Source organism: Neoarius graeffei, chromosome 16 (genome assembly GCF_027579695.1).
Source record: "Neoarius graeffei isolate fNeoGra1 chromosome 16, fNeoGra1.pri, whole genome shotgun sequence".
Classification (NCBI taxonomy): domain Eukaryota; kingdom Metazoa; phylum Chordata; class Actinopteri; order Siluriformes; family Ariidae; genus Neoarius; species Neoarius graeffei.
Genome location: NC_083584.1, coordinates 39,145,154 through 39,170,439, shown reverse-complemented (window position 1 = coordinate 39,170,439; position 25,286 = coordinate 39,145,154). Strand labels below are relative to the sequence as shown.

General features: G+C 41.6%; 2 protein-coding genes across 2 annotated transcripts; both read right to left on the bottom strand.

Annotated features, from left to right (window-relative positions):
• Positions 1–22: 22 nt before the first annotated feature.
• lrrc14b (leucine rich repeat containing 14B) lies at positions 23–6,141 on the bottom strand. Its single transcript, XM_060942955.1, has 3 exons — positions 5,185–6,141; positions 1,641–2,000; positions 23–1,566 (listed from the first exon to the last, which is right to left on the bottom strand). The coding sequence occupies exons 1-3, from the start codon at positions 6,087–6,089 to the stop codon at positions 1,251–1,253; spliced, it is 1,581 nt and encodes a 526-aa protein (XP_060798938.1). The 5' UTR covers positions 6,090–6,141; the 3' UTR covers positions 23–1,250.
• A 2,323-nt stretch (positions 6,142–8,464) lies between these two features.
• LOC132900698 (protein naked cuticle homolog 2-like) lies at positions 8,465–24,795 on the bottom strand. Its single transcript, XM_060942954.1, has 10 exons — positions 24,612–24,795; positions 24,460–24,486; positions 24,283–24,365; positions 14,085–14,145; positions 13,816–13,907; positions 13,648–13,743; positions 13,419–13,551; positions 13,258–13,324; positions 11,024–11,151; positions 8,465–9,463 (listed from the first exon to the last, which is right to left on the bottom strand). The coding sequence occupies exons 1-10, from the start codon at positions 24,634–24,636 to the stop codon at positions 9,027–9,029; spliced, it is 1,149 nt and encodes a 382-aa protein (XP_060798937.1). The 5' UTR covers positions 24,637–24,795; the 3' UTR covers positions 8,465–9,026.
• Between the last annotated feature and the right edge of the window lie 491 nt (positions 24,796–25,286).

Sequence of the window (25,286 nt, the reverse complement as noted above, 5' to 3'; positions counted from 1 at the left end):
ACCCAAAAAAAAGTTTGCCATCATATAAAATGTCATAAGTAAACGCTTTATCACGGATTTGTTCAAGTAGGATACGTTGTAAATAAACTGACATCAAATCCCAGCATTTTACATAAGACCAAGCTTTACAAAACACCAAGTTTTTCCTACAGTTATGCATCTGAATGAAATTAATTAATTGTACACAAGTTTAAACTTTTTTTTTTCATGTGTTCTGCATGTTTCTTCAAAAAAATAAACCACTGAAATGCTCGGAACATCAGAGTTCAAAGCAGTTAAGCTAGTATTGGGAAGGCTGGTTACTTATGCAAAGGTGCCAACATTTCCAGTTTACCTATAGCATTTATGATTTCCTGCAATTATGTGGAAGACATGTTTTTGCAGGTGAAAGATACTACTACTGCCACAGTGATAAAGTATGTAGAATGTAGTGTTTTTAGTGAGGCTAAAATTTTGTTTCCCCCCCGCTTGTCAGAATTTTCTTGTTTGCACTGTTGACTCGTGTGTACACTCACTGGCCACTTTATTAGGAATGCCATACACTTGCTGTTTTATGCAGTCCTCTAATCAGCCAGTCCCTTGACAGCAGCACAATCCATGAAATCATGCAGATACAAATCAAGAGCTTCAATTAATGTTCACTTCAGAATGGGAAAAATTGTGATCTCTGTGACTTTCACTGTGGTATGGGTGTTGGTGCCAGATGGGCTGGTTTGAGTATTTCAGAAACTGCTGATCTGGGATTTTCATACACACAACAGTCTCGAGTTTACACAGAATGGTGCAAAAAACAGAGTGAGCGACAGTTCCATGGGTGGAAATGTCTTGTTGATAACAGCAGTCAGAGGAAAATGGCCAGATTGGTTTGCGCTACCAGGAAGCGTATAGCAACTCTTTTTACAACCATGGTGAGCAGAAAAGCATCTCCACATGCAACAGCAGAAGACCTCATTGGGTTCCACTCCTAAAAGCCAAGAACAGGAATCTTAGAATCAAGAACAAGTTCCTATTAAAGTGGCCGGTGAGTGTATAACTGGTTCTATGTGAAACGAAACCAAGAATTCTTTTGAGATATTTACGATCTGCATAATCACTTAATGAGTCAATGATCTAAATCTAGTTCCATATTGCACAATTCCGGCCGTTTACTTCACCTTGCACTTTGTCTCTTCCCATATTTTACAGCTCTTGCACCTCAAATTGCAAGTTTAATCTGATCTGTTTATGCATCTTGAGTAGGATCCGTGATCTCACTCATTTAGGCGGTGTTCTCTCCGTTCAGTCACGCTTGTCACAGTGTGTATAAAGTTCCCTATTACTGTATTAAACGAGTGCAGCATAGAAATCCCAAGCTCGTTGCTTGTTTCATGGATGTCAGGATCATAGACACCAAGCAGCGGTGTGCATACTTCAATATGTCCTTTCCCAGCTCGCTCCAGAATGGCCACCAGTTCACTTCTGGCTTGGTGGAACTTCTCTCGATCATAACTCAGTAGTGTGGAATCATCCATTGGGTAGGTTACATCTTCAGAGTAGCAGTCACGAGGCACTGGCAGCTCTATATACCTAGCAGCAAAACAAAACAGTATACACCTGCTTCGATATGTTTATAAGTAGTGTTCTTTGGTAGATGCCCTTACCTCAGAGCTGGATAGCCTTGTGCCAGCATGTTAAAGAGCTGGCGCAGGGCTGCTGTGCTCAGTGGGTTGCCCAGAATCTTAAGCTCTTGTATGGCATTACAAGGTCCCAGTGCATGAATGAGGAGGTCCAGGTTTTCTTCCGAAAGGCCACACTCCTCCAATCCCAGACTGCTGAGTGTAACTGAGCAGCGATGCAGCAGTTTACGGAAGGTGTTGGGGAAGAGATCAGACACCACATGGCCACTCAGGTCCAGTTTTACTAGGAACTCGCTGTGTAGGCTGTTAGCCAAATAAGCCATGTCCACAGGGCTGAGGGAACAGTTCGCCAGCTCTATACACTGCAGTGGAGTGTTCAGTGGACTGAGGACAATACAGATAGGTCACTTGTATAACATTATGATACAATAACAAGTCCTAAATACCAGGCAAAGAATTTGAGTGAGTAAGAATAGCATAAAGAAGGTTGTTGTTATTCAAGCTTCCCAGGTCTTAACCTCCGGTTTACTTTAAATTTATTATCAGCTTTATATTTATTATTTTACCGAGTTCACATTTTGCAAACCTTTGACTAAGAGTGATTTCACACGGATGCCAGAGTCATCTATCTTTAGCATGGAACAGCTGCCGGAATCTAACAGTCGGACAAAACTACTGTAATAACTGACTTGTCCGACATAAACAACTAAGGTGATGAGATTAGATTAGATGGAACTTTATTGATCCCTTTGGGAGGAGATCAGCCCAATGGTTATAGGAGTGCTGGGTAGCTTCACTGATAGACGAGAAGGATATTTGAGCAACATCCATGTCGGGGTGAAACCCTTTACTATGTCGAAGATGATTTTCCTTCAATTCCAGCATCATTACAGGATAAGCAGAGAATAAAAAATAGAGAAAACTTCTAGATAAATTAAATTAAGTATTTACATATACAAATATAAAAAAGAATAAGATATGGGGAAAAAAGTCCAACAGGAGTCATTATTATACTCCTTCTATACTCAATGTATAATTGAGTATAGAAGGATATGTATAATTGTACATTGTATTACTTCTTTTATAATTTATGATATATTATCTAGGTTAACTGTCTGTATTGAATGGTCTAGTGGGGAAACTTATGAATAATGTACAGTATGTTGTGCACAATTTGATAGCTTGCAGTAATAGATTTTTTTTTTTTAAAGAATGAACCAATAACAATTACAAATACTGTTGATACTACATGGATGGAGCTTGAGTGAGTTAAAAATGATTCATGGTTGGCACAGACAGTTGACCAAATAATGACCAGCTGAGCAGTTTAGAAGGAAACCTTTGGTGTAAACATTTTATATTTTGAAGATATAGTAACAAGTCACTGATGCCAAAAAAGTGGGACACATCATCATCCATCCATCCATCCATCCATCCATTATCCGTAATCACGTATCCTGTGCAGGATCGTGGGCAAGCTAGAGCCTATCCCAGCTGACTATGGGCGAGAGGTGGGGTTACACCCTGGACAAGTCGCCAGGTCATTGCAGGGCTGACACATTGAGACAAACAACCATTCACATTCCTACCTACGGTCAATTTAGAGTCACCAGTTAACCTAACCTGCATGTCTTTGGACTGTGGGGGAAACCGGAGCACCCGGAGGAAACCCACGCGGACACGGGGAGAACATGCAAACTCCACACAGAAAGGCCCTCGCCGGCCGCTGGGCTCGAACCAGAACCTTCTTGCTGTGAGGCAACAGTGCTAACCACTACACCACCATGCCGCCCCCAATCATCTCCTTAGATCCAAAAGTAACTACACCCCATCTGTATATTTTCCTCATTACTTCATCTGTAATGACGTATTGCATTGTGTTCTATTGTTTCTCTTCTATGAAGCATTTTTGTGTTGGAGAAAATATTTATAGGTCATTGTTGTTGTTTTTATCCCCCGCTGGCCGAAAGTCCCAAAGGGAGATTATGTTGTGGGGATTGTTATTACGTCCGTCCATCCGTCCATCCCAGGAAGGGTGCTCACCTTCTGAAATCAACTCCTCTCACAATTTTTGGAAGAATTTCATGAAACTTGGCAGGATTCTTTGTTATATGTCGCTCATACAAATATTTTAATTTCGTTCAATTTGGTCACATTTTCCAGAATTACAGCCCTTGATTAACAAAATTATAATTTGATAATTTCATGAGTGTGTTTTCCTTCTGAAATCAACTCCTCTCACAAATTTTGGAGGAATTTCACGAAACTTGACAAGATGCATTGTTATATGTCAGTACTACGCATATTTGTAATTTTGTTAAGTCCTGTCGCATTTTACCAGACTTACAGCCCTTGATTAACAAAATTATATGTCGGTACTACACATATTGTAATTTTGTAAAATCGCATACACACCAGAGTTACAGCCCTTGATTAACAAAATTATACCTTGACAATTTCATGAGAGTGTGTTTTCCTTCTGAAATCAGTTCCTCTCACAATATGTGGAGGAATTTCATGAAACTTGACAAGAGGTATTGTTACATGTCGGTTGTACGCATATTGTAATTTCGTTCAATTCGGTCACATTTTACCAGAGTTACAGCCCTTGATTAATAAAATTATAATTTGATAATTTCATGAAATCAACTCCTCTCACAAATTTTGGAGGAATTTCACGAAACTTGACGAGAGGCATCGTTATATGTCGGTACTACGCATATTGTAATTTCGTAAAATCCAGTCACATTTACTTACAGCCCTGGATTAACACAATTATACTTTGAAAATTTCATGAGAGCATGTTTTCCTTCTGAAATCAACTCCTCTCACAATTTGTGGATGAATTTCATGAAACTTGAAAAGAGGCATTGTTATATGTCAGTTGTACACATATTGTAATTTCGCTCAATTCAGTCGCATTTTACCAGAGTTACAGCCCTTGATTACCAAAATTATACTTTGACAATTTCGCGAGAGTGTTTTCTCCTTCTGAAATCAACTCCTCTCACAATTTTTGGAGGAATTTCACCAAACTTGGCAAAAGGCATTGTTATATGTCGGTAGTATGCATATTGTCATTTTGTTCAATTCAGTTGCATTTTACCAGAGTTGTGGCCCTTGATTAATAACCTTGTACTTTCACAATTTCATGAAGGTGTGCTTGTCGAAGGAAGGAAGGAAGGAAGGAAGGAAGGAAGGGCGGGCGGGCGGGCGGGTGGGTGGGCAGTCAGTAGGTCAGACGGACGGATGGTCGGTCTTTACAGAGAAATGTATGCACAATAGGTTAAAAGGGGAAGTGAAAACTTTTGATCCCATCCAGATCTTAACTGTTAACTTTATTACATATGCATATTAATACTGCTGACATTCCATTCAAAAGTAATAAAATCAATTATGTTTTTATGTTTTATGTTTCACACATTTTTAAATGGTGTAGCATTACTGGCATTTGTTAAAAGTTGGATACGTCTTACTACTAGCATGCAAAAAAAAAATCAAATGCATGATTTGTTTGATTGGATCGAATCCCCTTTCTGACAGCAGGGGATAAAAGTTACGTCCTCACCTGAGCAGTCGTCTCAGTTGTCCTGTAAGGGTTGAGAAGCCCAGGTAGAGCTCTCTCAGCTCTCCCATCTTGCTCATTAGTTCTCCCAGCACTGTGAGGAGGTCTTCATCACCTCGAGTCAGTTTTCGCACATCCAGTGCCTGTGCTGGTAATGTGAGTGAGCGCAGCTGAGGAAAATGAAGCTGTGACAGCATCACCTCCAAATGTGGAGCCTCCAGATGTACATTATGCACCACCTCTAACTTCTGCAGGCTTTCAGTGTTGACCAGGTGCAGCAAATAGAAGAGGTTCTTCACAGGAAGTGAGTCCACACGCAAACCCACACAGCGCAATTTCAACGGGCAGTGCCTGAGCAACAGTAGTGCCTGTGCCACCATTTCATAGTTTCTTCCTGTAACGAAGGTGTTGAGTCGGATGTCCACCTCCACACCCCATGCAGATGCTGCTACCTGATCTGCCTGCATGGCCACCATGGTCTCATAGCACATACGTGTGAGCATTTCGGTGCGAGCCCAGCGGCCCAGAGAGCTTCTGCATGGACAGGCCTGGTGCTCGACATCCTGCAGCCCAGTCAGATCCACCACCTGCAGGACTTTGGCGTATGTGGTTGGTTCATAAAGAACATAGTCCTTCAATCCCATCAGCAGGGCTTTGAGACAGAGGCTGCAGGTGCGCGAGGTGAGATCTGTCTGGCAGTCTGGAGTTTTTCCCAGTAATTTTTGCAGATTGAGCTCAATGAGAGGCCACGTCTTGACCAAGTTATGGAGCACATCTGCCTCTTCTAGCAAGTAGCTTGCCTTAAACAGGATTGGGTAGAGATTGTAAGACAAGTAACTGAGATTCTTACCGACACATGGACCACTTCGAACGAAACCCTCTGCTGCCAAGAATGTTAAGCTTTTCATGCTGTTTTTTTGGCAACTCTTTCGTTCTTCTGAAACGTGTCGGCCTTGTGGAAAGATTACTGAAGGTGTTTTTCCCCTTTTCGTTATACTCGCATGTGTCAAGTTGTGTTGGGCTGTGGGAGTGAGGAGGTGGTTGTTGAGAGGGATTTATTTTTAGCATCAGCTGTCTCGTGGCCTCAGACACAACCTGACTCACAGGCAATCATTCTGTTTGAAACTATGACTTGCATTGAGTCAAGTCAAGTTTATTTCTATAGCGCTTTTAACAATAGACATTGTCGCAAATCAGCTTTACAGAATTTGAATGACTTTAAACATAAGCTAATTTTATCCCTAATCTATCCCCAATGAGCAAGCCTGTGGCGACGGTGGCAAGGAAAAACTTCCTCAGACGATATGAGGAAGAAACCTCGAGAGGAACCAGACTCAAAAGGGAACCCATCCTCATTTGGGCAACAACAGACAACATGATTACAACATTAACAGTTTTAACATGGTCAGTTTCGTTGATGTAATAACTCAATTGATGGAAACTTGAGTGCAAAACTGTTCATGACAACTGCAGTCCTAAAGTTAGCAAGTTAACTATAGTCCTCAACCATAAAAGCATTACTGAAAGTGTCCAGAGCATCTTCCAAGTGTGACTTTCGACTGTCCATATGGGGCCGTCCTCCACAGGAGCGATGTGATGGGACTCCGACCAGACACAGGGCATCAGGATGGATCAGGCAGGTCCGAAGAGGAGAATCTTGATCTCAGGATTAACATGTAACTCAGAGGGACAGACCGGAGGGAAGGAACACAGGTTGTTAGGTATGCCCAATGTCACTTGAATAAAATTGAGCTTTTCTACAGGATGGTAACAAGCAACATTTCTGATTCTCTAGGTCAAGCAGTAGAAGAGACTTATTTGAGTTTTCCTTATTTACCTACTGTATACTGTATGCACTATATACATAATGTAAGGTAATGCAAGATTAAGAATGAACCAAAGAATAATACTGCCGGGCGGCACGGTGGTGTAGTGGTTAGCACTGTTGCCTCACAGCAAGAAGGTTTTAGGTTCGAGCCCAGTGGCCAAAGGGGGCCTTTCTGTGTGGAGTTTGCATGGTCTCCCCGGGTTTCCCCCACAGTCCAAAGACATGCAGGTTAGGTTAATTGGTGGTTCTAAATTGACTGTAGGTGTGAGTGTGAATTTTGTCTCTGTCAGCCCTGTGACTTGTCCAGGGTATACCCCGCCTCTCGCCCATAGTCAACTGGGATAGGCTCCAGCTTGCCTGCAACCCTGTAGAACAGGATAAGCGGCTAGAGATAATAGATGGATGGATGTTTGTAACCTTTAAAGAATGGATCATTTAAATCTCCATCAGTTTCTATATGACATTAAACATAAATATATTTGCCAAATGAATGATGATTAAAAGTTTTTGTATTTTAACCCCTTAAATGTTCAGAACACATGGCCAATCCAGAGATATTTTTTCCTTTCTACAACTGCAACTACTATATACAGTAACTAATAATAGTATGTATGCAGAATGAAATGCTGTACCTGTCACATTCTCCACATTTGCAGATTTTACCTTAATAAATTATATCAGGGCGGCACGGTGGTGTAGTGGTTAGCGCTGTCGCCTCACAGCAAGAAGGTCCTGGGTTCGAGCCCCGGGGCCGGCGAGGGCCTTTCTGTGCGGAGTTTGCATGTTCTCCCTGTGTCCGCGTGGGTTTCCTCTGGGTGCTCCGGTTTCCCCCACAGTCCAAAGACATGCAGGTTAGGTTAACTGGTGACTCTAAATTGACCGTAGGTGTGAATGTGAGTGTGAATGGTTGTCTGTGTCTATGTGTCAGCCCTGTGATGACCTGGCGACTTGTCCAGGGTGTACCCCGCCTTTCGCCCGTAGTCAGCTGGGATAGGCTCCAGCTTGCCTGCGACCCTGTAGAAGGATAAAGCAGCTAGAGATAATGAGATGAGATGAAATTATATCTGAGAGCATTCTGTCATTTTAACAGCAACTCAAGCTATGCATTTTCAATAACTATACATGTAATAATATAATCTGCTCTGTAAACCAATTTAAGGAGCAATTCATGTATAACATTGTCAATTATACATTGTATTGATACCATTTCATTCCCTGTGCTTGTGTTTATATCATTTTCACATCCTTCCTAATTTAAAAAGTGTTACACAACTATCATATAATTTTCATACTGTATATTACATCATAGTTTATCAGCCATTGTGTATAAAAATCAGATTATATGCTAAAATATACACTCGCCCTAGCCTGGATGGTCTAATTCTTAAAAAAAAAATTCCAATTTATGAAATTATTTCCCGCAATTTATATGAATGTTAAAAGATTATTGAATCATTGATTGTTATATATTTTAATGCACACATATGGAACAATTTCAACATACATTAGAAATACAGGTTGTATAAAAAAAGAGTGGTTATTTCTATAGAAAATCGAGAGATTTCCGATCAGTCTTCTGGGCTTAGAAAAGTGAGTTGACCTCTGAAACAACAGCCATATCAGCTACTTTTCAGAAGGAAATATACATTAATGTATTACATTCTATGCCAATACAGAACTCTGCACAATTCTATTTACAGGGAGAAGGTGGGGGGGGGGGGGGGGGGGGGGTTTAATCAGAATGTATTGGAACTTATTTTATTGAACTTTATAAAGAAAGTTAATAAAATACATATTTATTAATAGTAGATAATGGAAAAAAGCAAATAATGCATTACTACACATAGCACCCAATATTGTATAGTTGTTAGTTTGTTTTTTTCCCCTTTCTTAGACAGTTGACAAATTTTTTTCTTTCAAATATGAAGAAATAGTGTCCCTTTCCATGATCCTGGATGTGATTTATGAAGAAAAAAAAGTGCATTCTCAGTCTGTCTCTCTTTGTGAGAGGCTGCAGTCAGGAGGAATAGTAATGGTGGTGGTGGTGATGGTGGTGGTGATGCTCATGGAGGTGATGGTGCTCATGCCTCTGAGCCATGGGCATGAACCCACCAGAAGAAATGCCTGTTCCAGGCTGCAGCTCCAAGTCTAGCCCTGGATGAGGCACAGAAGCTGATGTGGCATCACGAGGCCTAGCATGAACACGTTTATTGTGACTATAGTGCAGAGGCTGCTGCTGTGGAGCAGGAGGACAGCACCAGCTAACTGGGTGATGCCCGTGAAGCCTGTTTGATTTGCTGCGGCTCCGCAGAGACCTGAGAAAAGGGAGGTGACCGCCACCGGACTTCCACAGACCGTCACGATCAATCTGAGGCCATCGATGATGAACAGAGCGGGTGCCATGTGCGGGGCTGTCCTTACACTGCTCCTCATAGGGTGACTGGAGTGTGTGGTCTGAAATCAGATACATATTAACAATCACCAATTAGGAGACAATCTGTAAAGCTTCTCCTAAATGTTTTGGAATAGCTGTTTGAATACATACATACATACATACATACATACATACATACATACATACATACATACATAAAATGCTATGCTAGCTACTAAAAGTAATTAGTGTATTTAATGCAGTCAAATGACAATGTAATGAATTCAAGATTTCAAAAGATCTAAAGGCTTTTATGTTTGAAATTTGCTTCTAAAGACATCATCATATTTCTAAAATAGGGATCCCCAACAACTAGGGTTTCTTACCTTCCTAAAATGTTTCTGCTAGGAGCCCTTTCTTTTTCTTTCGGCTGCTTCCATGAGAGGTCGCCGCAGCGGCTCTGTACCACATTTGATCTGGCATAGGTTTTATACCGGATGCCCTTCCTGATGCAACCCTCCCCAATCTATCCAGGCTTGAGACTGGCACTAAGTATGCACTCTACAACCGCAGTGGTTGGGTATTTTTACCTAATCTGCATGTCTTTGAACTGTAGGGGAAACCAGAGCACCCAGAGGAAACCAAAACAGACACGGGGAGAACATTACATTACATTACATTACAGGCATTTAGCAGACGCTCTTATCCAGAGCGACATACAACATACCCTGAGTAGCCTGGGGAGCAGTTAGGTTCAAACTCAGAACCTTCTTGCTGTGAGGCAACAGTGTTAACCACTGCGCCACCCTACTGCTAGGAGCCCTTTCTGGGAGGAAAAATAATCTGGTGTAGGGTTCGACAGAGAAGTCTCAGGGTTCCCCAGAGCTGCTCTATGCTGCTGAGATAATGCCAAGAATGTGATTCAGAACATATAATTTTAACTTATTTATAACTTGTGTAATTTAATCTAAAATGTATAAAATAGCACACACACAAAAAAAAAAACCATCCACAAATGTCCTTATTTTTGACTGGCTCTATATATACACACGTTTTGTGTGTGACATTACATACACTTTGTTTAGTCTGATTGATCATAATTCTGGGGTAGCACAGTGGTGTAGTGGTTAGTGCTGTCACCTCACAGCAAGAAGGTTCTGGGATTGAGCCCAGTGACCGACAGAAGCCTTTCTGTGCGGAGTTTGCATGTTCTCCCCGTGTCCACGTGGGTTTCCTCTGGGTGCTCCGGTTTCCCCCACAGTCCAAAGACATGCAGGTTAGGCTAACTGGTGGCTCTAAATTGACTGTAGGTGTGAACGGGAGTGTGAATGGTTGTCTGTGTCTATGTGTCAGCCCTGCGATAACCTGGCGACTTGTCCAGGGTGTACCCCGCCTTTCGCCCGTAGTCAGCTGGGATAGGCTCCAGCTTGTCCGCGACCCTGCGCAGGATAAGCAGCTAGAGATAATGAATGGATATCATAATTCTGATGTGTAGTCACATGGCTGACTGAAATAATCATCGCAAACTATTAGAAAGGTTGTGCTGCTTCACTGTGCTGAGTTTTTCTGAAGGTTCTTTGAATTAAAAGTTCTTCTTTCAAGACAAACATGAAATGTTTTATTAAGTCCTATTAACCTACCTGCATCAAATCTGGAGGTGTAGTTTTCAATCCCAGCTAGGTCTAAATAGTGGTTTCTGCGTTCTGTGTTCTCATCGATTCGGTAAAGTTTCTTCTCAGAGCTGACAGCAGGATCTGTGCTCTGTCCTCTGCAGGGTTAAAAAGTATGTCTAAAAATATCATCTAATACACTGTAACAAGATGGACATGTCCTTTTGCAGCTACAACACCAGTCGTTTGGACACCCAAATATAGGTTTTTCTGTATTTTGACTATTTTCTACATTGTAGAACAGTACTGTCTTCATCAACACTACGAAATAACATATGGAACATATCTGGAATTATGTAATAAACAAAAAAAATGTTAAAGCACCCCCAAAATGTTTGATATTTTAGATTCTTCAAATGAATAATATGAAAAATAAAAGTGCCGTGTTTCCCACTTACAACACTCATGTCCATATAATATATGGAATTATGTTATAAACAAAAAAAGTGTTTAAAAAAACAAAATGTTTCATATTTTAGATTCTTCAAAGTAGCCAGTGTAGTAAAAGTAAAAAGTAATGACGTTTTGCACACTAGTGTTGTGCATGAACGCGTTCAAAAGAACGCGTTCACTGAACACGCTCGTTTTTCCATGAACTTTGAACTGAACGCAACAACTTTGTAATGAAAGAACTTGAACGTGAATTCGTTCAAATTATGCGACATGAACGACAAACATGAAGATGAACGAAACATGAAACCTGATGAATCGAGTGGCACGTCTACTTGCAAGATATTTTACGTTCTACTACTTCACTGTCAGTCTGATGTTGTTGTCACTCACTGCCCTGAGGTGCCGCGTGTGTGCAATGCATCATGGATAACGTAGTGTGAAGCCGGAGATAGTGGATGGCTCTATGATTTGGCTCCATACTACGTTACCCATGATGCAGCAGAGCAGAGTAGGCGTAACCCAGCGTTCCCTAGCTACAGGCAGCAGACAGCGCACACCACAGCCGGCGCACACTCACAGCAACATGGCCAGTGAAAGTTCAAGTAGCGGCACGGAGAACACAGATGAGACGGATTCTCCTCATGGTTATTTACAGCAATTTTGCACAATTTCACACAAAGACTCAGACGGTAAAAACCTTACCTTTCTGTGTAAGCTCTGTCCACCTGCTCTGAAAAAACAAGTAAGAACATCGACAACGTCGTTCTCAAATTTGAAACGACACATTGAGTTGAAGCATCTGTCCAATTTCAAAGCATATATGCAAGTCCTCGAGGATCAGAAGGGAAAGGGCAAGAAGATCCCCTGCCAAAATCCCAAAATCCAAGTCACACTGCCTGCAGCCTTCAAGAGTACCACTGTCTCCCAGCAGCAGGTAGATAAACTGATTATTGACTACATTGTGGAAGATTTACAACCACTAAGCAAAGTGTCCTTTTTCCATATATAGTATGTACAATAACTTCCATTTTGTGTGATAGAATATAATATCTATAATATGTGAGCAGTTTTGAGCTAGAATGTAGCATATGATTTTAGTCTTTATTTTCATATCCCGCCTAAAAGTAAAATGAACTGAACTTTGAACTAGTTCAGAATTAAAACTGTGAACTATGAACGTGACCAGTTCACTTTTAACATGTTTGAACTGAACTTGAACTAGTTCAAAAAAAGTGTGAACTTGCACAACACTGTTGCACACTATTGGCATTATCTTAACCAGCTTCAGGAGGTAGTCACCTGGAATGCTTTTCAGTTAACAGTTGTGCCTCGTCAAAAGTTAATTAGTGCAATTTCTTGCCTTCTTAATGTTTGAGATCAAACAGTAAATAATAAAAATACAGTAAATAGCCCTATTCTGTATTATACTGTAGTAATCCATATTATGTCAAGAACCGCTCAACTAAGGAAAGAGAAACGACATGCATCATTAAGACATGAAGTGCCTTTTAATTAATAAAAATAAAGAAAAACCATTGAATTAGAAGGTGTAGCCAAACTTTTGACTTGTACTGTATATACTGTATATGTACTGTATATCTTTAGTAACAGCTGAAGGTGGTGGCAGTGGATCTGGAGCCTATCCTGAGAACAGTGATACTGAGGCAGGAACACACTCTGGATGGGATGCCAGTGTACTGCAGAGCACTATGCACACACATTCACACCTATGGGCAACTTAGTCCCATTTCAAAAAGTCTTTTAACACATATTCTTCAAGCTGGAACTCACACTTTAAATAATGAGCTGACCTGATGTGAATCGGGTGGTTTTCGTCCAGGTGGTCCTGCTTGTTCTGTGGAAGGCCAATATCTAGCTCTAACAGGGGATTAAAGTTGTACCTGATCAATACTTTGTTCAATCACATTAAAAATGAAAAATCTGTTCTAAATTAACATGAGGAAAGACTCACCTCTTCTGTTGCTACTGGATATTAAAGGTGTTACAGTCAGTTTGACACGCAGTGTTTTGCTGTCACAGAGTGCAGACTGTTTGACCGATGCTTCCACTACCTCATAGATGGTATGCATCAAGCTGGACATATCCTACAGCATCAAACAACACACACAAACTTTGAGACACTGTGCTGTTTGTTTGGGGGGATTTTTCAAAGTCATACAGGTTAATAATATAGCCATTACCTCTTTGGTTACTTTGCCACTGTTGTCAAAGTCATACAAAGTAAACACCCACTCTTGCTGATTTTCATCCACAACAGGCACGTTACACTCCATATCCTGTAAAAGAAAGTTCTCATTTTGACTGTCGTAACGTCAATCATTTCTAATCCTTTCAGGGCGTTCACTCACATCATTTTTTGCATGCCTCTTCGGGTGATCTCCATTTTCTGATGAAACATTATAACTTTGGCATTCAGCTGCTCTCTCTGGTGGCAAGATCACTGCAAATAAAAACAAGGCCAAAAATGCTCAGTTGACTGAATAGCATATATTCTATGTCCAAATGATTCAAACAGCATAGCTGGAACCACACCATTGCCAGTACTAAAATAATGGATTTACAACTTGCAGTAACACAGAGGGTCTCCAAAACACTCCCATCAGGTTTCTAAACTTACCCTCCAGAGGGCAGTCATGATCCAAGAAGTGGTCATCCCTGAGCTCTGCACCACACACATCCTGCACAGAAAAGACAGAAGGAGTGGGAGAAACAGTGAGAAAATAACCATGTTTGGCTGGTCTGTCTGCCTCTCTGGCAGGGACCCGAACAGATGAGAGGACTGGAGAATCCAGCACATCTGTAAAGTTGTTGTATATCAATGTGAGAGGCTCAACGCTTAAGACAGCTCTTTCATATGGGCTCCAATTTTATGTCTATTTTAAAAAATGCTGTGAAAACATACATTTTTTTTCTGAAACGCAATCCTTCTAGACACATACACATATCTTCCATAACTTTTTGCCTCTTGTATAACACAAGACACTACAATGAAGCTGTATTTTTTTATTTGTTTATTTATTTAATTTTTAAGTGATAAAAATCTATCTGTCTTCCTAGTCTTTGCTTGGGACATGTAAAGTATGCGCACAACCTTGCTGCACTTTGTCTGTCTTAGTTTACAATCAACCCCCTAATGTAATCTCTATGAAGTGAAGAAAAAAGTTAACTTCATTCTTTGCACTCCTGTGGTCTCAAGCACAATTGTTTCCAGACTCTTTGCACTGTTGATGTTAGCAGGAGGAAGTAAAACAGCCTACAGTGCAAAACAGCTTGCCATCTTAACTAATCTCTTTGTCGTAATTTGTTTCATGTGTCCCTCAAAGATGCAAAAGATGATTCAAATCCCCGCAGGTCACCTCAGATATGAAAGCTGACTCTCTGGCCTCAAACCAGAGTTATACAACACAAAACAGGGTGGTCTAAAGATCTTACTTACAAACTACGGAACAGAAAGGCCATACTGTGTGATCCAGCGATGAAGCTGCAAATATTTGTTGCTGCCTTCATGTGCACGAAATAAAAGGTATGAAAGCAGTCATAACATAAGCAATGTTTAGGGGAAAATGGGTATTTTTGTGTTGGTTTGTGTGATTTTGGTGGAATTTGTGGACTTTACACCATCAGTTTTATATTAAACCAGTTTATAATAAACCAGATTATTATTTCATTATCTTTCTGTAAGTAGATTTGGTTATCACTGGAAAACAGAAAAAAGATCTGTATCATTCTTCTAAACTGACTGGTGATTGTTCAGCAGTTGATTAAATGACTGTAAATAAATAATCTCAAGTCACTATACAATGGCACATGAGTAAGATTTCTGAAATGAGAAATATTAATTTTACTGACATCAGTTTTTTTTAAATAGAAGAACATCAGAATCTGACTAAAAATTATAGCATTATTTGTAATATGGGAATAGTCAGTAAAAAAATCTGCCATTACTTTTGTAAGAAGTATTTAGTTTACATTCAACCCACACTTTTTCACTGACAGCTCTCTACTACAGTACACATCATTGCTGTATACAATCCATCCATCCATCCATTTTCTTCCACTTATCTGAAGTCTGGTCGCAGTGGCAGGATGCTAAGCAGAGTATTCCAGGCGTCCCTCTGCCCAGCAATGCTTTTCAGTGCCTCCTGGGGGATCCCAAGGTGCTCCCAGGCCAGATGAGATATATAATCTCTCCAGTGTGTTCTGGGTCTACCCTGAGGTCTCCTCCTAGTTGGATGTACCCAGAAAACCTCCAAAGGAAGGCGCCCAGGAGGCATCCTAATCAGATGCCCAAACCACTTCATTCCTTTCGACATGAAAGAGCAGCGGCTCTATTCTGAGGTCCCTCTGGATGTCTGAGCTCCTCACCCTATCTCTAAGGGTGAGCCCAGACACCCTACAGAGAAAGCTCATTTCAGCCATTTGTATCTGTGATCTCATCCTTTCAGTCACTACCCAAAGCTCATGACCATAGGTGAGAGTTGGAAGGTAGATTGACTGGTAAATCGAGAGCTTTGCTTTCCGGCTCAGCTCCCTCTTCACCACGATGGATCAGTACCATGCCTGCATTACCGCTGACGCCGCCTGTCCATCTCATGCTCCATTTTACCATTACTCGTGAGCAAGACCCTGAGATACTTGAACTCCTTCACTTGGCGCAGCAACTCACTCCCAACCCGGAGGGAGCACTCCACCGTTTTCCGGCAGAGAACCATGGCCTGATACTTGGAGGTGCTGACTCTCATCCCAGCTGCTTCACTCTTGGCTGCAAACCATCCCAGTGCTTGCTGAAGGTCACACTCTGAAGAAGCCAACAGAACCACATCATCTGCAAAAAGCAGAGATGCGATTCTGAGGTTCCCAAACCAGACACCCTCCTCACCCCGGCTGCGCCTTGAGATCCCATTTATGAATATCACAAACAGGATCGTGACAAGGGGCAGCCTTGGTGGAGTCCAACGCCCACTGGAAACGTGTTTGACTTTGTGCCGAGAATTCAGACACAGCTCACACTTTGGTAGTACAAGGACCGGATGGCTTATAGCAACGGCCCCAATACCCCATACTCCCGCAGTGCCCCCCACAAGAGCCCCTGGGGAACACAGTCATAAGCCTTTTCCAAATCTACAAAACACATGTAGACTGGCTGGTCATACTCCCATGAATCCCCCAACAACCCTGCCAGGGTAAAGAGCTGGTCCACTGTTCCACAGCCAGGATGGAATCTGCATTGCTCCTCCTGAATCTGAGGTTCAACAATCAGTCAGAGTCTCCTTTCCAGCACCCTGGAATAAACTTTCCCAGGGAGGCTGAGCAGTGTGATACCCCTATAATTGGAGTACACTCTCTGGTCCCCCTTTTTGAAAATAGGAACCAGCACCCCAGTCTTCCACTCCAAAGGCACTGTACCCAACCTCCATGCAACACTGAAGAGGCATGTCAGCCAAGACAGCCCAACAATGTCCAGAGCCTTCAGCATCTCAGGCACCTCAGTGGCACCTTGCCACTGAGGAGCTTCTTGACTGCCTCAGTGACCTCTGTCAGAGATATGGGTGAAGTTTCCTCTGAGTCCTCAGATTCCACTTCCTCCATGGAGGACGTGTAGGATGGGTTCAGGAGTTGCTCAAAGTGCTCCTTCCACTGCCCAGCAATATCCCCAGGTCGGGTCAGCAGTTCTCCTCCCTGGCTGCACACAGCCTGGGGCAAGCCCTACTTCCCTTTCCTGAGTCACCAAACAGTTTGCCAGAACTTCCCTGAGGCCAACTGAAAGTCCTTCTCCATGGCCTCTCCAAACTCCTCCCACACCCAGGTTTTTGCTTCAGCAACTGCTGAAGCTGTAGCCCTTCTGACCTCCCGGTACCTACCTGCTGCCTCAAGGAACCCCTGGGCCAACCAAGCCCAAAAGGCCTCTTTCTTCAGCTTAACAGCTTCCTCCACCGCCGGTGTCCACCTGCGGGTTCTTAGGTTAGCACCAAGATAGGCACCTTTCAGCCACAGTTTTCAGCCACAGCTCCTACCAGCCACCTCTACAATGGAGGCTTTGAACATGGTCCATTCGGATTCCATGTCTCCAACCTCCTCCAGGATGCATGAAAAGCTTTTCTGGAGGTGGGAATTGAAGACCTCATGAACAGAGGACTCCACCAGACATTCCCAGTTCACCCTCACTACACGCTTGGGTTTGCCAGGTCTGTCTGGCAGCTTCCCCTGCCATCTGATCCAACTCACCACCAGGTGGTGATCAGTTGACAGCTTTGCTCCTATCTTCACCCAAGTGTCCAAGACATATGGCTGCAGACCTGATGATACGACCACAAAGTCGATCATTGATCTTTGGCCGGAGGTGCAAACTACCAGGTACACTTATGCACCACCTTATGCTCGAACATGGTGTTTGTTATGGCCAATCCATGACAAGCACAGAAGTCCAACAACAAAACAGCACGCAGGTTTAGATCAGGCAGGCCATTCCTCCCAATCACCCACTCCAGGTTTCTCCATCAATTGCCCATGTGAGTGTTGAAGTCCCCGAGGAGAACTATGGAGTCCTCAGTTGGCACCCCTTCCAGGACACCACCCAGTGACTCCAAGAAGGCCGAATACTCTGCACTGCTGTTTGGTGCATAAGCACAAACAACAGTCACAGTTTTCCTCTTAGCAACTTGCAGTCGCATAGAGGCAACCCTCTCGTTCTCCGGGGAGAACTCCAACACAGCAGCACTCAGCTGGGGGCTCATGAGTATCCCCACACCTGTCAGGCACCTCTCACCCTGGGCAACACCAGAAAAGGAGAGAGTCCACCCCCTCTCCAGGAGTTTGGTTCCAGAACCGGTGCTATGCATGGAGGCGAGCCCAACTATATCTAGTTGGTACCGCTCTGCCTCCCACACCAGCTCCGGTTCCTTCCCAGCCAGAAAGTTGACATTCCATGTCCCAATCACTAGTCTGCACTGCCAAGGATCAGCATGCCCAAGCTCCCACCTTTGCCTGCCACCCAGCTCACACTGCACCCAACCCCAGTGCCTGTCCTTGTGCATGGTGAGCCGACATGGTAGCGGCTCCATTTCTTTGGGTTGCACCCGGCCGGGCCCCACAGGCCAAGGCCCAGCCACCAGACGCTCACGGGCAAGCTCCCCTCCCAGGTCTGGCTCCAGGAGGAGGCCCTGGTTTCCCGCTCCCAGGCAAGGTGCTGTAGCTCCTTTTTTGGCGTTTCATTAGAGTCTTGAATCGCTCTTAGTCTGGCCCCTCCCCTGGAACCAATGTTGCCTTGGGAGTCCCTACCAGGGGCTAATGCCCCAGACAATCCAGCTCCGAGGATCACCGGGACACCCAAACTCCTCCACCACGTTAAGGTGGCGATTCTTCGGAGGGATGCTGTATACAAGTGTTTCTAATCTATAGGTTTCTGTTGATTAAAGCAAGTGTAATTTCTAAAATATGAGACATCCTCTAATTCCGGTGATAGATTAAAAACTTAGTGATAACTTAGTGATTAGTGATAAAGTGACATAAATATCCAGGCTTTTCCATTCCTTTAAAATGTAGCATTCAATTTGTAAATATCAGTTACATTAATGTTTACATACATACTATGGATGCATTTGTATTTTTTGCCAGTAAGAAAGACGCCGATCCACAGGAATTATTATAGATGCCCATAGATTGTACATAAACAACAGGGTGGTGTAATTATGTTACCACCAGGAAGTTGATTATTTTCCAATATCAGTATGTCCTGAAGTATCTTGTTGCTCTTATACTACAAAAATTTGCCAATGCTAACTATTGTTTATTTATTGAAAACTTACACATCATACATTATATTTCCATTTATAGTTACATTTCATGTTCTGGAATATGAATGAAACAGCAGCTATAAACAAACATTGATTCCACCACCGACTAAACTTTTCCTCTCTCTTGAAAGTTAATAAGATAAAAAATGCATTTTGTCATCTTACAAAAACATAAAGCCCTCTGTCCTGAAGACTTTCCCACATCAGAAGACTCGAAAGACTGGCTTTAACGGTGACTATTACAAAGTAATACTAAATTGCGAAAATGCAAAAACTTTACCACATCCACAATTACATACGTTTTAAATCCACTTATGAGCATGTCCATACAAATTCCTGTGTAAGTTGTACTGAAAAACAAATAACATATTAGAATGAGCACCTTAATATAAACCTTAAAGCTGGAACTACAGTCAGAGCTGCCATTATAGAGAATTAATCAACAATCAACCAATCAAGGGTTGAGTTTCCCAAACACATCGCAGTACAGAGATCTACCATTTAACAACTGTTAAATGGTAGAGTGAGCATCACATTGAACACTCTCACACTGAACACCCAGTTAAGATTTCCTAAATTTTGTGCTTTTCGGAAACATAATGCTCAGGATCATACATTCAGTGGCACTGTGGTAAAAGCAAATATACACTCTATTGTTTGATCAAAAAGAACAGATCAACAATCAATCCAGATCTTCATGCTAATAGTACTAATTAATTTTGTAACATATGCAATACGGCGTTAAAGAGAATAATAAAACTAGGGCTTCTACAGAAAACAACTGCATGTTAAATGCTATACCATTCCTGGCAGACATTACATCAGCCTGTACAATAAAACCAAACTCATTAAGTCACTTATATTCCAAGTAAATATTACCACCCAGAATGCTCTCATTTAAGGGCAATACATGCATGGCATATGTTTTGCAAACACAACTGCACTTTCCATGAAAAGAGGCAAGAACCTGTGGAAACATCTGTCATACACATGAGTGACCTGCATCAAATTAAACTTCAAACAAACAGTGAATTGCTACATCTCAGTGAGGATAATATAATGCAGACTGGTAGCAAAGAGCAAGGACAATGGATGACCATAAAACCTATACTGCCGTTGCACAGGTCTAAATTGTGGCCTAGTGCAGGAGAACAAAGCTCTTTGCAGACGAGTGCAGTGAGTGAGTGGCCTTTCTGCCAGTGATTTCTCCCATCATCACAGCCAAGCCACTACCACGCTCGGCCTGCTGTAGGCCTTTCATGTGTGCTCATGTTACCAACATGAGGGGGGCCTTTTCCTGCCCTACACTGGGTGTCGCGAGACCAGCCACCCCCACCAACCCTGATTCCTCTCCACCACCCACCCACACACACACACCACTCTCTGAACCCACTCACAGTGCTGGGAACAGTGGTCTGCTTTGTTTCAGTTCACTTCCTGTCACCAAACACCTGGACTAAAGCCTTATTACACGATGAGGGAGAGGAGGAAAAAAAAACACAGTCATTGCATCATCACTCAGCCAAAGCAGGTTAGGATACGGTCAGGGGCTATGGTACGCTAAAACGTCCTGATATACTGTCTCCACTGATGTGGAGTTTAAACCTGACTGATTTTGTGCCCTAAACTGTCGTGCAAACCTGAACCATGCTTCACTTGCTGTGTTCAGACAAGCAAATGGATAAACACGTCAGATAAACAACAGTGCATTGAAGATCACACTACAGTGTCTTTTCCTCTGTCACTGCTTACAGAAAAATAATGGATTACTTGATTCGGCTTTGAATTGTAAACAATATAGACATTGGTATTAAATATTCTGTAGTTCACTACACAGTAAATAGAATCCATGCCATTGTCTTTAATGCCAGGATTCTTCAAGTCTGTCAAAGCAAACAGGTTTTGTAGTGAATGGAGCCTTTGTTATTCTGTTTGGTGAGTATCAGTACTTCAGCATGACTCACATTACTTTACAGAAGTGTTGATGGGAGACTTCAGAGCATTGCTAGGATGTCAAGAATATGGACATCGACACTAATCCATAAACCAGTATATCTCATTTCCCTTTAATAAAAGGAAAAAAACAACCGCTTTGTTTATAATACAAACACTGTATCTAGCTATACAGCTATGCTCTTACTGCTATGTTGTGAAGTAATTTCTAAAGATTGGGGTTTTTTTTTTCTTTTATTGAGCAAAAGCCCAACAGGTAAATATTTAAAGAATAGTTAAGGAAACTGGAAGGACATTAGCTTAACTACACAAACAATTTGACCAAATTCCTAACAAACTGTATTAGCACTTGCTTTACTGCAAGGAAACAATTTGAGAAAAATATAGTAGGTTGAATGGTTCTAGTTCTACAGAAATCATGTGCTACACGTCCAAATTGACTGCTTATATTTTGAACCATTTGAGTAAAAAGTTATGGACAACTCCAAGCTTATTCCCCCAAGACAGTCACGGCTCAGTGGCCATGGCACACGCGCCCCTCCCCCTGGCCTTTGAAGTGCGTCTGGGAGCGGAAAAAGGGTGAAAGAGGGGTTTCTTCCAGGCTTCTACAAGAAAACACTGGATGCTTTGAGCACAGTGAGTCTGGCCCTTTCAAGTGTCCCCAGCTTTATGATTCACATAAAAAGGAAATGTTATAATTAGACCCAGAGATTCGCACAGATCATCTATGCTAATCCCATCTCCAGAAGACATGAAATCCAATAAACTAATATTTTTTGTGAAACTACACAGTATGCTCAGAAATTGGGAGTATTAATATTACTATTACCAGCTAATCACTTGCCAATTTGTTTTATGACAAATTTAATGACAGTAAAGTGCATATAAATCAGAGCCATAATGTAACAAATTTGATTAATTCTATCTGTACGTTCTGCATTTACACACTAAGAAAAAGAAAGAAAGAAAGCAGTCTTTCAACTGAAAGAAAAGTAGTCAATAATGTTCTTCTGAAAACCCCAGCTCTGTTAAAACTGGCCCGCACATTACTTTTGATGAATAAATTGTACAAACAAATTCAAAAGATTTCATATGTCCTGTGTGATTCACAAAATTAATGCAGAAAAATACTGCCAGTATGATATTTTGCACTGTAGTTCTTGGACTAGCCCTGGTCAGATACCTCAGTCATAATTATCTATTCTATAACATTTTAGGGCAGAAACAGGTATTTCATAGACTGAGACTGAGCTTAGGACAACAATCGCCATGATAACTTTAGGACTGCTGTTGTCATGAACAGTTCTGCACTCAAGTCTCCGTCAATGAACAGTTGATAACTTCAACAAAATAGACTTCATGTTAAAACTATAATGAATTTCCTGTTTACACAGTTGCACTTTTTAACCATATGACAAGTGAGTTATTTACAATCATGCTATCTGTTATCACTGAAATGAGGATGGGTTCCCTTTAGAGTCTGATTCCTCTCAAGGTTCCTTCCTCATGTCGTCTCAGGGAGTTTTTCCTTGCCACTACAGGCTTGCCCATTAGGGATAAATTTATTAGTGATAAATGTATTCGTTCCTATGTTTAAAATATTTATTTTTCTTTAAAGCTGCTTTTCAATAATGTCTATTGTTAAAAGCGCTATACAAATAAATTGACTTGATTGAGCTGGGGCATGAGGAATCCTCACGAACCCCAGGCCACTCATCCCAACTCCCCAAGTTCAGTCATCTCCATTTCATAAGTGGTCTCCCACAAGCCTTTATCATGCCACTCCTCCCACTTACTACACCTCCTTCTTCCTCCTCCAACCACTTCCCCCGATTTTCCCAGGACAGCCCCTCTCTGTTTTCAAAACCAGTACCAGATGTGCAGTGGAGCTGCATTGAAGGGCCCTGCTCTTCTGGCTGCCAGCCACATGCATTTCACACTGTGATGAAGGTTCCAGGCTCAATTGAGAAAATGAGAGGAAAGGAGAGACAGGAAAGAGCACCCTTCCCAAACACCATTAAAGAGCTTATTCCATCTGCACAGAGTTGGTTTCTGGGTGTAATTAATTTAGGTTTAGAGTTAAAACTACTTGGAAAAGTGTCTTATCCATTGGTGAAAATGGACTAAGCTTTACAAAGCGTGTCCAGTTGAAAAATCCACTGTGGCAGAAGAGCAGAATGCTAGAATATATTCGATCATGAAAAGCTGACAATAGGTTAAACAACAGAAAAGGGTGCAAAACAGTTGAATATCAATGCTGAAGAAGTACTAAATCATATAGCGTGTCCAATATAATGTACTTAAAGCAACCAAATCATAGCATTTACCGAAAAAAGAAACTGTAAATTTTGAAATTGCCGCGAAGCCCCTGAAGTCCCAAAAGGTGATATTTTTCTTTACCTTGTACTCACAAGTTATAATCTTAATCACACAAGATAATTATCTTCTAATAAATAAGATAATATAATAATTATCATATTATAATATAATAATAAAGGTGATTTTTTTCCCCTTCTATGCCCAAGTTATTATCTTGTGCACATAAGATAATAACTTGCTCGCATGATATTTAAAAATAAATAAATAATAAATAAAAAATAAATCACCTTTTGGGATTTTAGGGTCTCCATAAATTGCTGAAAATTCAGCTTTAAAAAAAAATCACAAATGCACCCAAAGTTTGGTGATAAAAGCAATAAGCACTGTATTTGAAACAAGTGCTTGCTGCCTGGTATTTTGTATACATGCAAGAAAGCACTTATATGGGCAAAAACTAGTGTACTGAAGTTACACAGTTATTTATGGCAAACAAATCAGTCTGAAGAACTTTTGAGGATCATAGAAATGATTACACATAGGTTCCATTTCACTATAATACTCCCTAGGAACTTTCCTAAGGAGTATTATCCCATCAATTTTTTATATAGCATATAGTCGGTTTGCATGTGAGAGAGAAAGATTTAATATGCTAGTCATTTTTTTGGCCTTTATCTTCTTCACAATGCGTAAATAAGAACCGGATGCTGTTAAGGGGAGTCCTGAATGTGAATGGCCGTGTGTGACTCTTACCTGCTTGTTTTGGATCATATCTGAATCGTTGGGATGCATCGATTCTCCCTGCAGCAGCAGAAAGCCCGTTGCCAAAGTGCCACCTAAAATTACAGAAACGTCCCAAAAAAATTGTTCAACAACACAAAAAATATCCACAATAAACTCTGAAAGAATGTTGAAACTCACACAGCTTACCTTCTGGACTTTCCCTGCGTTTACATGCTAAAAAGAAGAGAAAAGATGTGTGAGGCAAGATATAACAAAGTCTGACTTTACACTATAGATGATATAATTAGCCTACACTCAGCTATATCTCAGGTAAATGTTACTCAAAAAAAAAATCTTACCATTTTTCGACTGCAAAAGCCCCATCTTCCTTTTTAATGATTTTATTAACCTGTTAGGAAAATCTGAAGGCTTCTCTTTGCCATGACTGTGGGAGGACGACTACAGAGGCAGGGCTGCACTTGGGATTGTCCATACCATCAGTAACAGTAACAGACTGAAGTCCATGATTCCTACATGGGACTGTTCCACTTCAGGCAGAAACACATATCTTAAATCTGTGAAAGCTCCCCGCCCTCCTCACTAGACACGCCTCTCTTCATTCATTGGTTATTCAGCAGCAACTGGAGCCTACGTATTCTACATGGCCAAAAGCATGTGGACACCTGACCATCACACCCATATGTGTTTATTGAATATCCCATTCCACATTTATTCCCCCATTATTGTTATAATATCCTAAACACTTCTGAGCAGACTTTCCACTAGATTTTGGAGTGTGTCTGTAGGTATTTGTGCTCAATTAGCCACAAGAGCATTTGTGAGATTAAGCACTGATGTTGGTGAGGAGGCCTGAAGTGCAGTCGGTGTTCCATCACAAAGAAGTAGAGTCTGGTGTTCAGTGGGGTTGAGGTCAGGGCTCTGTGAAAGCCACTATCTGCCTTCCATTCCAACCTTGTCAAACCATGTTTTCATGGACCTCTCTTTGTGCACAGGGGCATTGTCATTTGGACCCT